This window comes from Brienomyrus brachyistius, chromosome 20, assembly GCF_023856365.1.
Source record: "Brienomyrus brachyistius isolate T26 chromosome 20, BBRACH_0.4, whole genome shotgun sequence".
In the NCBI taxonomy this organism is placed as follows: domain Eukaryota; kingdom Metazoa; phylum Chordata; class Actinopteri; order Osteoglossiformes; family Mormyridae; genus Brienomyrus; species Brienomyrus brachyistius.
This window is the reverse complement of record NC_064552.1, coordinates 6,599,921-6,614,917: the sequence shown is the minus strand read 5'-3', so window position 1 is coordinate 6,614,917 and position 14,997 is coordinate 6,599,921. Positions and strand designations below refer to the sequence as shown.

Below are 14,997 nucleotides of genomic sequence, written 5' to 3'. Positions count from 1 at the left end.
TACGTCACTCTGAAATTACTTCCACTTGCCACGTAAACATAAGTGCCCAGCATCCTCTGCTTCACATCTGGCCCTCACATGCGGCTGGGCCGCTCTCGAAACAGTGCAGGAAAAAAAAAAAACGACCTCTAGCACTGCCAAAAGAGCGTAACAAACCTCTGCTGCTACAGCAGAATCCGACACACTTTTTCTGCCTTAATCCTTCCTGCTTTTCAGACTAGCATTTTAGGATGAATCATCGACCCGCACGTTTTATTTAACGCGACAGAACATCCATCATGTAAATATGTGGTCAGATATCTTGCACCTCAAAAAAAAGACAACTTAGTTACTAAGTATGTTTAATAAGTATCAAATAGCATAGTCCGGGCTAATGGGGATCTTCGATTAAATCTGCAGGCCGTTTAAACCGATTTAAAAGTCGGAGAAGCAGAAGAGCCCGCACATAAACAGCAATCATGGAATTAAATTAATCTGATAAGATCACACAAAGAGAGCCAGTGCTTAATCTTTCCTCCAAAGGAGCCTAATTTAATGGAAAAATTCAGAGGTCGAATTTAGCTTATTATTGTTGTGAAATGGCAAGCTTAATTGGTGTAACAAATTAACTACACCAGTACAGTTTGTGGAAATGCATCTTATCAAAGAATAACTTCAAAATTAAGATTTAAGTGTAAACTGTGAATTTGTTAGGTTTGTAAGATCAAACATCCCTGATTGTTGTGCCTGATCACTTCCCTGACCTTCAGATTAATTAACATGTAATTGGAAACGAACCGGCATATTTCAATCTAATTTAATGACCATACAGAGGGGACTGCAAGACACACAGACTTGAGTCATTGCATCATTTCTGCTGATCTCGGACCAGCAAGGCTCCCTCTCATTTGCATTAATGCCAATCTGATGAAATGGCACCACCTGTTGAGGAGTTGATGGTTACAATGTACTCCCTTTAACTGTAAGCCCATGCTTCAGGGAACATAAAAACCGAAAAACATCAGGCAAAAACACTGGTAGGAGGGCAAGCAGCTATACACCTCATTACTTTAAAATATTCTTGAATTTCCATCCTTGTCGTATAAAATTTCAGAGGCACTCACATGTGCGAAAACAAATTTTTTTAAGAGTTTATCAGCCAAGGATTTTAATAATACACTTTCATAAGGGTGTGACAAACTACGGCATTAAGTAATAAGTTGAGTATTAAGAAGCAATAAAATGGGTATGATACACATATAAGGGCGTTTTGGTCTCTTGTTCGTTTTCTTCTTTTCGTTTGTACTGTACCTCAGCTATTTGGTATTTGCCCTTCAACTATGGAATGACACATGGGGCCTGAGCTCCAAGTCGCGTCCAGCGAGGGGACATGGGCACGTCACGGCTGCTCCAGATAAAACAGCTGCACCCTTCCACGCCACACGGAACCACATAAGCCGTTCCTCTGGCAGCCCACACTGGGGGCTCGGGCACGGAAAATAAACGTCACTTATAACACATTCCCGGTAAGGCTCACTTTTAACGCAAAATTGACTCTCACCGTGCATCATCAATAACCCAGACAGGTATTTCAGATTCCATATTCTGCATGAGAGAAAATTATCGCCTGTTGCAAGGGGGCCATGTCCTTCATTTTGTTTTGCATGCTTAGGCCTTTTGGTGCCATAAGCTATCCATGATGTCAGCCATCTCCAGCGATTCTGCTCACTGGGCTCGGCTTCAGTACAGTGGGACAGAGTCCGACCGCCCACAGGGCCCAGGAACCATAAGTTTTTCCCCTCTCAGAGAGCCATAATCACACCTTAACTGGTGCTGCTGTCCACCAGTAGGCCCCCGCGGCCCCCCACGCCTGACAGCTACCACCAGGACTAAGCGTTGTAAAACCAGGCAGGATGCCTACAGAGGACTCTGCCCCAATGACAACACAATGGAGCTCCTGGGGACATGCACAGTCATCTATTAGTCACTACTGCCCCCCGCTGGATATAATGGATTCTATGAAGGACACTATTGTTTGGGAACAACTTGCAGTTAAAATAAGCTCAGGTTGGGATGAATATACTCTGCTTTCATTATCTGTTACATCAGTGGCGCATGACTAGCCTAATTTTTGTGACATAATGGATATATTAATATATGATTCATATACCAATATGTGACAACACATTATTATTATTAAAAGAAATAATTATGTGATTAACGGAATTTTTAATGAAGTATTTATTTATTATGCAAGTAAACTTTTTTTATTTTTAAATGTAACAATTTTATTATAGTCGGTGAGGCTTTACTGCATCTTCATAATGCCTTTATAATTCATAGAATGTTCACAGGCAGCATGTAAGTATACCTTACCCTAACATACCACAAGACCTTCATTATACATTAATGACCAACACTATACGACTATAAAGTTTGTTATTATCATATAACGCTCGTTATTAATGTATATTAAAACTGCTGAGATATGATAGGATGTTGTGGTATACTTACATGTTGTTTATTAATGTTTTCACGAATGCATTATGAAGATGGAATGAATGTTGTATGAATGCATTATAAAGGCATCATGAGGGTGCAGTTAACGTAAAGCGTTACCTTATAATTATGTAGAAAGATTCACAGCCCCTTCACACAATTGCAATAAGAAAAGTAGGGCCATTAGCCAAACATGGCCTGCTCCTTCTAATTAAGACCATAAAAGCAAACGGCTACTGTATCTGGCAAAGTATTTTTACATTTATGCTTTGCAGATAATACATGTTCTTCTGCAAGGAAGTGGCGTAATAAACACCCCGTACTGTATCAAACAAAGCAATTACCCTCTTAGCTACTTTTCAAGGGAACCTTATTCTTTGCTTTAAAGGGTATAACCACTTTTAAACTGAATAAATGTGTCATTTTTTAATTACCGCATTTTTGAAATTACCAGGTCAGGGAAATGCATTTGAGAAAAATGCATGAACTCTACATAAAAAAAAAAAAAACTTCAGAAGACGATAAGACTTATATAGGACCCGTATAATGTTCTCTGCGGCCAAATTAAATAGTTTAGCTCTCCGCTAGGGCTGCATCCACAGTGTTATCAGAGGAGAAACGCAGAAGAATTAATCTAGAGTTATCTCAGTGGTGAACAATGCAGAGCTGTAATTTAAGTGCTAGGCTACATAACCCTTTCTGCCAAGTTTATAAATACTATACTTAATGCACTGGCAGTAAAAGTCATCTATTACATTCTCAGTTGCTTAGCAGATGCTGTTATTCAAAACAACTGACGCTTTGCCGTCTCACACTGTGCCCGGTTATGCAGATGGATGCCGTTACTGCAAACCAGGTAAAGAGACCTTGAAGTACAGAGAACCAGGCACACGCTCCAGGGAGGACGAGCAGCCAAATCCAGGCACATGCCTATTGGGCGTTTTCCTGCCGTGTCCTGGGCACATACTGGCTCTACAAACTCTGGGAGGAGAACTTCACATGACCTCCCAGTCAGCAAAAACAAACTCATATACTGTGCTATAGGTGATAACTAAGAAATAAACAAACATCATATAAAGTCACAGACAGACAGAGAGATGGACAGACGGACGGACGGACAGACAGACACAGATAATATTTCAAAAAAACCACCTATCAGCCTGACAGTTCAGTATATTACACAGATGCCTGTTCACTCGAATCTCACTGGGTCACACTAACACATTACTGTTCAGCATACAGTTACCAAAGCAGGCGTCATTTTTCAGGGCCAAGTAAGACGACAACAAGGTTCTGATCAAATCGCATCTCCTTTATGAGACGGACCTTTAATCACCTAACCCAGTGTCTGTAATTAGCGGCAGATTCTTTGACACCTCCGGCCGAACAACAAGGAAGTCCAAGAGCAGCTCATGCTGTGCCCCTGGGACATGCAGGATCAGAAGACGAGCTTCCTCTCAGGTTCCCCCAAACATTCTGGCATAACGACGCCACGTGTTGCCATGTCCATCAACTTGCGACAGAAACACTGCACCGCCGTGATGTCACTCATCGCATGCACAAGGCTGCATATTAGCTCAATGACATCTCCATGCAGAATGTAAACACAGATCAGAATATGGTCTCACTGCAATCGCAACCTCGGGGAGGCTCCCAACGCCCACCCCAGCCCCTGTAGGAAGGGAGCAAATGTGCAACAGGTTGTGGAGATAGCAGAGGTTCAGAGGTCGCTGCGGGGAAAGGCGTGTCTTAAATGCGAGCGGTTCCCTTACCTGACTTGCGTTTCGAGGTGCCATAGTCCCTGAAAAAAAAGCAACAGCAGAAGGACATGATTAGTCTCGGGCCCATGTGAGGCTACGGTCACGACCAGCCCTCATAAAATCCCACCCACCCCACCAGCGCACGAGAGAGAAACTGACGGAGAGGATCTGTCACTGTGCGTGTGTGTATGTCAGGGAGGGAGAGAAGAAAGACAGAGGAAGGAGAGAGAGAAAGAGAGAGGGAGAGAGAGAGAGAGAGAGATAGATCACTAAGCTAGCGGTTACTGCTGCAAGAGACACTATGAAATCATGTGACACTACCGCACCACAACACTGCTGCAATTCCCTCCCCATCTCTCTTCCGCCTATCGCACTCAGTCGGGAAAAAACAAATCCCGCTTAGCCAAGACAGGGAATCTGCTAAACTCTTTATACATAATAAATCTTTATTGGATCGCACCATCAGTTTGGGAATAAGGAGGTGGATATGGGTAGGCTCTGCTTGGTGCGAGGTGCGAGGGGCTCCAGGGGGGCATGCAGGAGCCGCCAGAAAAGAGGAGCATGGGATGTGAAGGTAAAGCAGGGCAGCGTCCCCACAAGGTTCTATAAATAGCCTGGATGAAGTAACTGAAAGTGCCTTAAAAGCGATCGCGGGCAACGCGCGCCCTCGAAATGTGGAGCGCCTCTCCTGCAGAGGCGGCGGCCCACGCCCACGCCAAGCCACACCCCATCCTGCTGTGCTCTCAGCAAATCCCTGCCAAGGAGAGGAGGGCAGAGTCTGTTCCTCTAAAGCCAGAGAGACTAGGAGGGATGGAAACGGCGCTCTGTGATGTAGAAGTGCATTAACGCAGGAAATGCTGTGCAGGACGGATGTCATTGTTTTAATTGCATTTTCAGCTCCTACTACTGCTCCTTTATTCCTTCATCATATGTGCCAACATCAATGTTACTAATAGTATTAATTTGTTACTATTAGTAGTATTATTAGTACTCGAGTAGTATCAGTAGTATCATTGGCACTGGATAGACATGTCAGGTAGTGAAATGCATGCTTCTTCGCAAAGATTGTGCTCTCTTGCCATAATGCCCTCCTGTTATGGAAATGGCTGACAGTGACTCAGCATTTAATGCAGAACTATCACATCATCAGGTAAAGAGATGATTGGACAGTAGATACTGAAAGTACTAGAAAGTAGGTATTTCCAGGGACAAAACGAAACAATGACAGTTTAAAGTTTCCATTTGGCAGGTACTAACATGCAATAGAGGTGCAATGAGAATCAAATGCAACTGAATAATTGCGCCTGTGTGTATGCATCAGGGTACGCATATAGGCACGTATGTAACCTGGAAAGGGAAGACGCCTCCTGCTGATGATGCTTTACTGAACTGTGCGTGCCCTCAAGGCATGACTCAGAATCACCATAGATGCAAATGGATAAGTAATTGCAGAAAATAAATGGATGGATGCGTGATGGATGGATGAAAACGTGTCCGCTTAACAGTCCGGCTCGTAAAAGAAATAGTGAGTCTGCTCACGGTCAGGGAAAAAAGGGGCACGAATTCCAGGACGACAAGCATGGAAACTGGATTTGTTACAGATCTTCGAAAAAGTCTGTGTGATGAAAAATTGTAAAGAGACAAGCAGGAGGAGAGTAGCACCAGTCTTCCTTTGTGGGCCACCGGTGCCACACACAGCCGAAGTAAGCTTACTCTGACTATACCCCATGTGTGCCCACACATGAATCACCAAGGGTCACTTCCCCGCCTCTCCCTGCACCAAGCCTCCATCCCGAGTCTCCAGCCCGGAATGAGTCTCAGCCACTCGCTCCATGAGAGCCCTTTTCACTGCAGACCTCTTTCTCCCCCCCCCCGAGCCACCCTCCTTTGTTTGCTCTCAATCTTGTCCATTGTGAAGCCCCTGAAGATGAATATGGCCATTCTGCCTTCCTCAGTGAGATCATTCTGGGGATTCGAGAATGGGCCTCATTGTATCACGAGGAGATACACAGAGGCTCGGGGCAGTGCCCTCATCTCCAACCTCGGTCATAGGCCGACCTCTCCAAGCTGGGGAAAATCGCAGCCATTCAACTCTATCCAATGCCTGCACTTTTGAAAATATATTGCAGGAAAAAATTCCAGCAGAGTCCTGGCAGACCGCAGGTCTGTTGGTCCTTATTACGGTTTCCCGAGATTCCCCAGTCCGGATCTGCAGATGCCTACAGCTCTCTCTCTCTCTCTCGCCGTGGTTTTCATTTCCAACAGGCCTCTTTCATCACCCACCGCTCCTCACTCAAAGTCAGGCTGGATCTGCCTGCGTATTAATCTTTGCTTTACAGAATCCTGGTTAACTCATCAGTGTTAGAAACAGAATCAAAGTTATATTAATGCTGGATTTTCAAAAAATCAGCATAGATTCTGAATAAAAGTCAGTAAAACAACATTGGTGATATTCCTGTTCATTTTTACTATGTTCATGAATCCAGAAGAAATGCTCTATTATGCAAGTTATTTATCATGAAGACAAAGATCCCATGTGACTACATTAAGTCTTCTGCTAAGTACATTCACAGTCTTTGAAATACCAGAAACGCATAAAAGCAATGAGCATAGCCCTTCATAATTTTCACAAAAGTTATTCTGGATACAACATATCAACCTATCAAGTTAATAAAAAAGAGCTTTTGCTGTTAAAATGATGGCGCTTGTCTGACTGCTCTATAAATTTGTCCTGCAAAAACATCATGCTTTAATTTACTTTTTGCTCTTTATCATTCTAGGAACATATATCAGCATTTCTCATTATTTACTAAGCTTAACATTAAGATCACTTGCCTAATATTGTATAGGTCCCCCCCTGCGGCAGGGCGCATTACGCTGCTGAAAGGGGCCACTGCCAATCGGGAATGCCACCACCAATTGGGAATGCCACCGCCAATGGGGAATACCACTGGCAATCGGGAATGCCACTGCCAATTGGGAATACCACCACCATTGGGAATGCCACCACCAATCGGGAATGCCACCGCCAATCTGGAATGCCACTGCCATCCGGAATACCACCTGTGACAGGTGCCATTGTAATGAGATAATCAATGTTATTCACTTATGCTACATGGATGTTGTGGCTGATCAGTGTGTACATTGATCTCCCAGTTTTGGGACATGAGCGTTTGGTCCAGTAACAATCAATGTGACCTTATCAAACAGATGGACAAATCAGATGTACATGCATTATGAAGTACATATTGTTCCCAGACATTGGTAGTGATGCTTATAGAGAAGCACTGTAGAAATGCCACATCTCCTGGGTTGTGGGTTCTTCTCCCACCTTGGCTTGGCGTGTGTGCAGTTTGCACATTCTCCCGATGTCCGTGTGCTTTTCCAAGGGTTCCCACCACAATCCAAAATGCAGTTTTAGTTGTCTCAAAAATTGCGCTCAGTGAATTTCCTGTGATGTACTCGCATAACATCCATAATGTTACAAACAAACCTACGGTAGATTCGCAGTTGGAAAATACAAAGTGGAAGAGTGTGGACCTATTTTCCAGTTTATTTTACCTCTGGATATGACATCAATCGAACGTAGGGGGTGGTGTGTGGCTCAGCGTGAAAGCACACTGTGGCAGTGATCAGTAGGTTACCGGTTCAAATCCCAGGATCAAAACAGTTCGCGATTTCACCACTGGGCCCTTGAGCAACACCCTTAACTCCAGGTCCTCCAGGAACTGGCTGACCCAGCTTTCTCAAAAATGTACATCATTTTGAATAAAGGTAACTGAATAAATAAAATGTATTAACATTTAAATGCATTTGCATTTAACCCATCCTTCCACCTCTTTATCCTGGACATATTTAATCAGTCAGATCTGTATTTAAAAAGTAACAAATGAAAGATTTGCAGGTAATTCTCTGCAAGAACTAAATCTGATGCTCTTCTTGAAGATATGACATCTTAAAGGGACAGCCGATATCGCCGATACCTATCAAGGTTCCATCGTAGGCAAGACCTTTTAAACAGAATGAATACACTGCTTGGTAAATCCTGCAAAAGCACAAACAGTCAGGTTGGAGGATGGAAGTTGCTGTTTTTGGCTGTTCATCAGCTTCGCTGGTCAGGCATCTGAAACGCATTAGTGTGCACGGTGGGGGCGGTGGATCCGAGGGCTGTTGGGTCTGGTCCCGCTCGCGAATGACCCGTGTCTCTCTGCTGAAATAATACTCTTCCCCGGAGAGGCATGTGCTGCTTTCTGGCGGCCAGTGCTCGTCCCATGTCTCGTAAAGAAAGATACGTAGGGAAATATTTAAAGGGGATGTGCTTTCGAGGTTCCACTTTACGGGCCGGTCGCTTGCTAGCTGTGCTGTGGGAGCAGGGAGGCGGCTTTACGTGACGAATCCGGCTGCTTCTCCGATTTATGTCATCAAAGAGGGTCCAGTTCTGAAGATCGAGGAGTTTGAACCAGAATTTGCAAAACTTTCACTTAAGAAGAAAAAAATAATAATAAAAAATGTTTTCATTTAGATTTGTCAGTCAGCTGGAATCCTCCCTGGTGAGACTGGACTTAAAAAGGCCACCTGCTAGTCTATTACAACACCACTCCTAATAGGTGGGTCCGTTATTGCAGGAATGTTCTTGATCCCTCTGCTGGATAATTGTTTTGAGTCGACTAAGCCGACTGCCAGACGCTTGGCCCTTATTTCCATTCATGTCCTCACAGCTGAGGGCAGTGGTCATCCTTCAACTGTACTTCTGCCCCAACAAACCAGAGCCGTCACTCACCTCCTGGATAGACACCCACGAGCCCCTGATTAGCCGCCCTGATCCACAGCAAGCCCCTCTGTTAGATGATCGCCTGATTGGATCAGGCCCAGACGGGACATGTGCTGATAGGTCTGACAGGATGAACACTTGCCTCATTAAAAGGATGACAAGGCACTCTTCTTTACTTCAGAAACCTTAGTTATACTACCAACTGTGGCCTCACTGCATTTCTGATGGAGATTTTAATCGTCAGCGTTTTACTCATTAGTTACAGTTCAAATTAATACCTTACATACATAAATCTCCTTAAATTAGTATGTGTGTGTGTGAATATATATATATATTTATATATATATATATATATATATATATATATATATATATATATATTTTTTTTTTTTTACCGCCACTTGTCAAAATTATTTAACGTCAGAAAAGGTAAAATAGGTTTTACTGCCCACCTCAGAGGTTATGGGTTTATAACCAGTAAGTCTGTGTGTGGTTCCTTCTTGGTAACCAGTTTCCACCCACAGCTCACATATTGCTTAGGGGAACCAGTGACTCAAAATATTTCCCTTGGAGTGGAATTTCTCACATATTAATTGAGATTTTAGTCCAGATACAAGTAAAGTCATACATATTTCCTTTCGATAATCTGTCAAATTACTATTTTTAAAACAAATTCCAGACAATTTTTGCTAAAGTCTGACATTTCACGTGTATTTTTAGTAAAGCCAATTGCCTGGTCTACATGCATGATGTAATACACATAAACACACATAGAAATATAATATCTAGATTTTTCACATAAATATAGAATTTCAAATGATGTTTTGATCACCGCCATAGATTCAAACCCCTTGGTTCAAGGGGCAATTTGCTGCAGTACTAGGACAGAAACGAAGCTCACATTTCAAAGAAAAGGCACATAAGGGCAAAAACAGGACTACCCCCTTCCCCCGCCTATGCTGTTACAGCAAGACCATAATACACTCATGCTAATTAAGATTCAAGGTTCTCCTGGTCCATTCTGGGGACATATGCACACTTATCCTGATTAATTCTTTGAGCAAACCCAGGCTGTACTTAACCTACACAGTAACCCCTCCGCTTCCCCATCCTGTGGGGATGCTCCACCCACCAGGTCTGCCCCCACCCCTTCGGCTACTCGGAGGGCAATTTCATTCAGTTAAAAGCCAAGCCATTAATACCAGACTTTGCAGCATGGTCTGAGCTTGGCTTTAGCTATACAAATGCACGCCATACCAGATGCTACCCATGCAGAGTGATTGCTTTTGCGGTAAAAGACCCACAATAAACATTATGAAACAGATCCCAAATTAATCACCAACACTGTAACAGTAAATGTTCTCTAAGATGTATAGGAAATGATAAGTATGCGAGAGAACATCCACCTACACTTAAATGTGTCTATTTCACAATGCAGACACCATCACATGACATTTGGTGTTAAGGGTTGGACATTTGCCGGTGAATTCAAATAAAAAAAAATTTATTGGCATGACAGCTGTTTTAAGTTTGCTAAAGCTCACAACATGATTCGGGGAGTCACATTATACATCATAATATTAATCCAGCTTAAAAATTAAGTAAAAAAAAATATATATTTCCTGTTTGGCGATCAATCTCGGTCAAATACCAAAATCCCATAGGTGTACAACTTGTCCCGTAAATTTCATCACTGAAGTTGAATTAATCTGTATACAAGATAAGATTCATGATCACAGCTCATTTGACATGAGCCAACAACTAGTACAGCTATTCAGATAACTAAAGGTGTTGCTCCATCAACTCAAAGCCAACAGGAAAGAAAAAAAACGCATGAATTCATCAGAAATGCGAGGAATTACTTCCCGTAGAACCAATTAAAGGCATTCAGCCCACGATGTACAGAGACAGTGGAAAAGGTAAAGTCCAGACGCTGGAGCTATCTTGATGGAAAACCCAGTACACCCACAAACCAGTTCACCAAACGTGGCATTTAGTCATTCCCTTTTCAGGCATCCTCAGCTCCCTCTAGTGGTCAAAAGTGACGGAAAATATATATTTTTTAAACTATCAGCAAAATAATTGCATAACTGGAAGAAGAGTGATGCAAGCTAACCTATTCCTCAAAAACAAGGTTGTTTTTATAGGAAGTGAATGCATTCCTGAGTATTTCACAACATAGTACAAGCCTCAACAGAATAGTCACATGTCTGTGGGCCCTTGAGCAAGGCCCTTAATCTGCAGCATAAGGCACCGCAGGTAGCTGACCCTGTATTGTGGCCCCCAAGCCTCCTCTCAGCTATATGTGTCTGTGTCACATGGAGAGCATAAGGGGGCTGGCCAAAAAAAGTATTTGCCCATAAGAATCATCCATCCATCCATCCATCTATTTATTTTCTGCAACAGCTTGCATAGTGGGTCCAGAGTCTATCCTAACATGCAAACCCCACACACATGAAGCCATGGCAGAGACTTGAACCCGGCCCCCCGGGCTATGAGGCAACAGTGTTAACCACTGCGCCACTGTGTCACCCCCTGTCGAGCCCAATAAAGTATGATTATTATTAATATTATTATGATGAGAGAAAAAGTCAAGGTGTAACTGAAGCATCAGAATGGCCTCAATTTTACACATGTAGCATACAGGAAAGCATCTCACAAATGACATACAGACAGACAGACAGACAGAGGCCAAAATCAATGCAGCTGCATCCCAACACTGGCTTCAAGAAAGATATCTGTCTCCATATAAACCTATTTCCTCACCTCAGATAAATAAATAAAAAAAAAAAAAAACAGAAAAATTCTCCAGTAAATGACCAACACAGTACAAAGTAATCAACAAATTCACACATGTCCAATGAAAAGATTTACAAAAACACAGCTAACTTAAAAGAGGATGTGAGAATGTATAATAAATACTTGTGGAGAACGTCTTACTTTCCAGCGAAAACACAGAATTTCATTATGTTTATTTTGTTCTTGTACATCTGCAGAGATTCTGAAATGTAATGTAACGCTGAACCTGCAGGGGGCATTATAGAGCCTCATGCGAGTACCTCAGGGTTTGTCAGCACAAAAGCTAGATGCGCAAATCAGAGAGTGTTTCTACATCTGTGACTGAATGTGTACTTTCAGAAATGCACTATTTAACCTAAAGCACTGAGCTTGAGCTACAGCTGAATCCCCTCGTCGTATATAGCAACGCTCCGTACGTTACAGCCTTTGAGGAAAGATACCTACAATACCAAAACTGGGTTGGTGTTGGGGTCGGCACTGTTACCTCACACCTCTGGGACCAGGGTTCGAGACTGTGTGTGGAGTTTGCATGTTCTCCCCCTGTCATTGTGGTATTTCCTTCTGGTTTTCTCACACAGGGCAAAAACATGCTGAGGTTAATGGAAGTTACTAAATTGCATCTAAGTTTGCCCAGTGATGGGCTGCCACCCCATCCTAGGAAATTCCCTGCCTTACATCCATAAGCTCTGGATCCCCTGTGACCCTGAATAGAACAAGCGATTACAGAAAATGGACGGGTGGGATCAAATAAGCTAACACTGCTCTTTTGAAATAAACAGGCTTATACCACCCGACAGAGATAGATAGACAGTCTAATTTAGAAAAGCATATATGAGGTTTCCTAGTAGTTAAACAGTAATTGTAAACACTACCGGCAGAAATTACATTGGGACCTTCTGAGAGCTGATAATGGGCTGTTGCTTTTAAGAAAATTCAGGGTCTGTTTTCGTGAAAGGAACCAGAGGCAGCAAACCAAATACGACAGTCACTGGCACTTCCCAACCGAGAATTATAGTCATGTGACACCTGGAATATCCCAACTTGAGGAAGTATGCGCAGTTCCACCCTCCGTGCACTTCTATTTTTACAAGGATAGCGTCCTTTGATCTGGCCGAGGTTCAGTGGAATTCTGTGAAGCCCCCCTCCCCCCCCCCCCCCCCTTAACTTCTCGCCGAATTCCTTTCACAGATCCGTCACCCGAATATCGCTGTAGCGAATCAGCTGGGCCCGCTGAAGCCCAGGGATTCCCCCTTTCCACAGCGGATGTCCCCTGGGCGTTGAGGCCAAGAAGTCAGAGATAGCCGCTTCTCTGAATGGGGACACGCGACAAGATAGCCTTTGTAGTACAGCCACAAATACTGGCTCGCTATAAATTAGACAAGGTGTCTCTCTGGGGGTAGTGATAGCGCTGGTTTCTGATACAGCATGTCAGATACAACCTTTTCCATCATGCTGAGGATGAGGTGGGAGGAGGAACATCGTAGGAAAGCTAATCGACGAAATTGTGTGGATTTGAACAGCAGTAAATGATTCCTCGTTTAGCCCGGGGGGGGTTCAGATCTTGTCTGTATTCAGTTGTCCACAACATCTGCCTCTCATACGTGCCACAGAACATTTAACGAGGCAGAAACCGTGCAATAATCCACTGATATATGTTCTGTAAACGAAAGATATATAGATAAATGGGCAGATGAAGTGCGGCTTAGTGGATTAGGCCTGGGACCGGAAGGTTGCTGGTTTGAATCCCATCCTCGGCAGAAAACTGACATATCCACTGACCCCTCCAGCAAGGCCCTTAACTCCCCCCCCCCTCCAAAAAAATAAAAAAACACTCCAATGGTGCCAGATAAATAGCCAACCCTAAGTTCCAACCCAAAGCTTCACCCTCAATTGTATTCAAGTGTACAAATGTCTCAAAGGAGAGAGGATGGGATATACCGGAAATAAAGAATTCCAAAGCACCAGTACTTGTGCAAATACAGCACAATTTCATTTCACACGTTCCTCAAAAATGCTTACATATTGCCGAGATGTATAGAGACTTACTTGTTTTTAAGCTTCAGCCTTGTTTATGTGTTTAGATAGATAAAAGCAAAATCCACAACATAAATCTAGATAGACGTATCGCATGAGTACTGTGATCTTCCCTGCATTACTCACTGAACAGGATACAGCCTTACAATTTTTTAACGTCAGTTTTTATAGTTTTCCGTTGTGGCACTTTTTCCAATACACACCCTCTGGCAGCTAAGGAGTGGACTTCAAACACCTTCCAGCGTGCTCAACCCCACGTCAGATCAGGAAGCCGCAAACCACTACTGAAACGGTCACGGGTTCATCACTGCGCTTTGGTTGAGACTTTATTTTCTATTGATGTAGGGAGTGAATGAACAATTACAGGCAGTGTGAAAAAATAAACAGGGACTGGCAATATCTCTATTATAATTCACTATATTTCCATCATAAAATTTGAAACATATTGACTTGTTCAGAAAAGCCTTTGATCCTGTTGGACATTTAATGATAATTCAGTTCTTGATTTCGGCTCATGTGCGAAAGTGTCTGTTGACAGACGCATGATAGGATTTCAAAAAGTCACATTTAAATATTTATAGTCACCTCGACAAAGATCATTTGGTTTCATAAAGTTCTGTTCATTATTATTTGGTTAAAACAAAAAGAAAATACTAATTTAAAATCAATATTTTGCATGTTGGAGTTTTCTGTGGTGAGTTTTTTTTTTGTTAAAAATGCAGCATACATTATCCAAAATACCATTATAAATACTGCAATATACCAGTGGATAGTTTGATATTTATTTTTAGAAGCTTATCAGCATATAAAAGCCCATTGACACGAAATGTAAAAAAACGTTCAAATGTAACATGCTTGAGATGAATATCTTCCGGCTCCTGAATGTTAATCCGTGCCTTCGGAAGCATGAGGTCGCAGCTGGAATAGTGGTGGTTATTTCAGGGCCTGAAAGGCCGTCTTTGTCTATGCTAAGAAGGTCTCCCGCAAGCTCCCTGCCCCGAAACTGATGAAGTGGACAGATTCCGGAACAGAGGCCAGAGCCAAACTTCGGTACCACGTCGTCGCTCTGCCGTGAAAGTGCCCCGGTGGGGGGGGCTGGCGGGGGTGGAGCCAGTCCACACTTTGCCTTTTTCCACATTCGGTTTTGATGTCCCT

The 14,997-nt window shown here is 43.0% G+C and overlaps 1 protein-coding gene across 5 annotated transcripts in view; it reads right to left on the bottom strand.

Moving 5' to 3' along the window:
- The window catches only part of sh3pxd2aa (SH3 and PX domains 2Aa), an 84,910-nt gene that overhangs the window by 38,021 nt on the left and 31,892 nt on the right, over positions 1-14,997 (bottom strand). For all 5 annotated transcript variants that reach the window (XM_048986999.1, XM_048987001.1, XM_048986997.1 and 2 more), the window contains exon 6: positions 4,251-4,279. In XM_048986999.1, the coding sequence (XP_048842956.1) occupies positions 4,251-4,279 (29 nt within the window). The remainder of the gene's footprint in view (positions 1-4,250; positions 4,280-14,997) is intronic.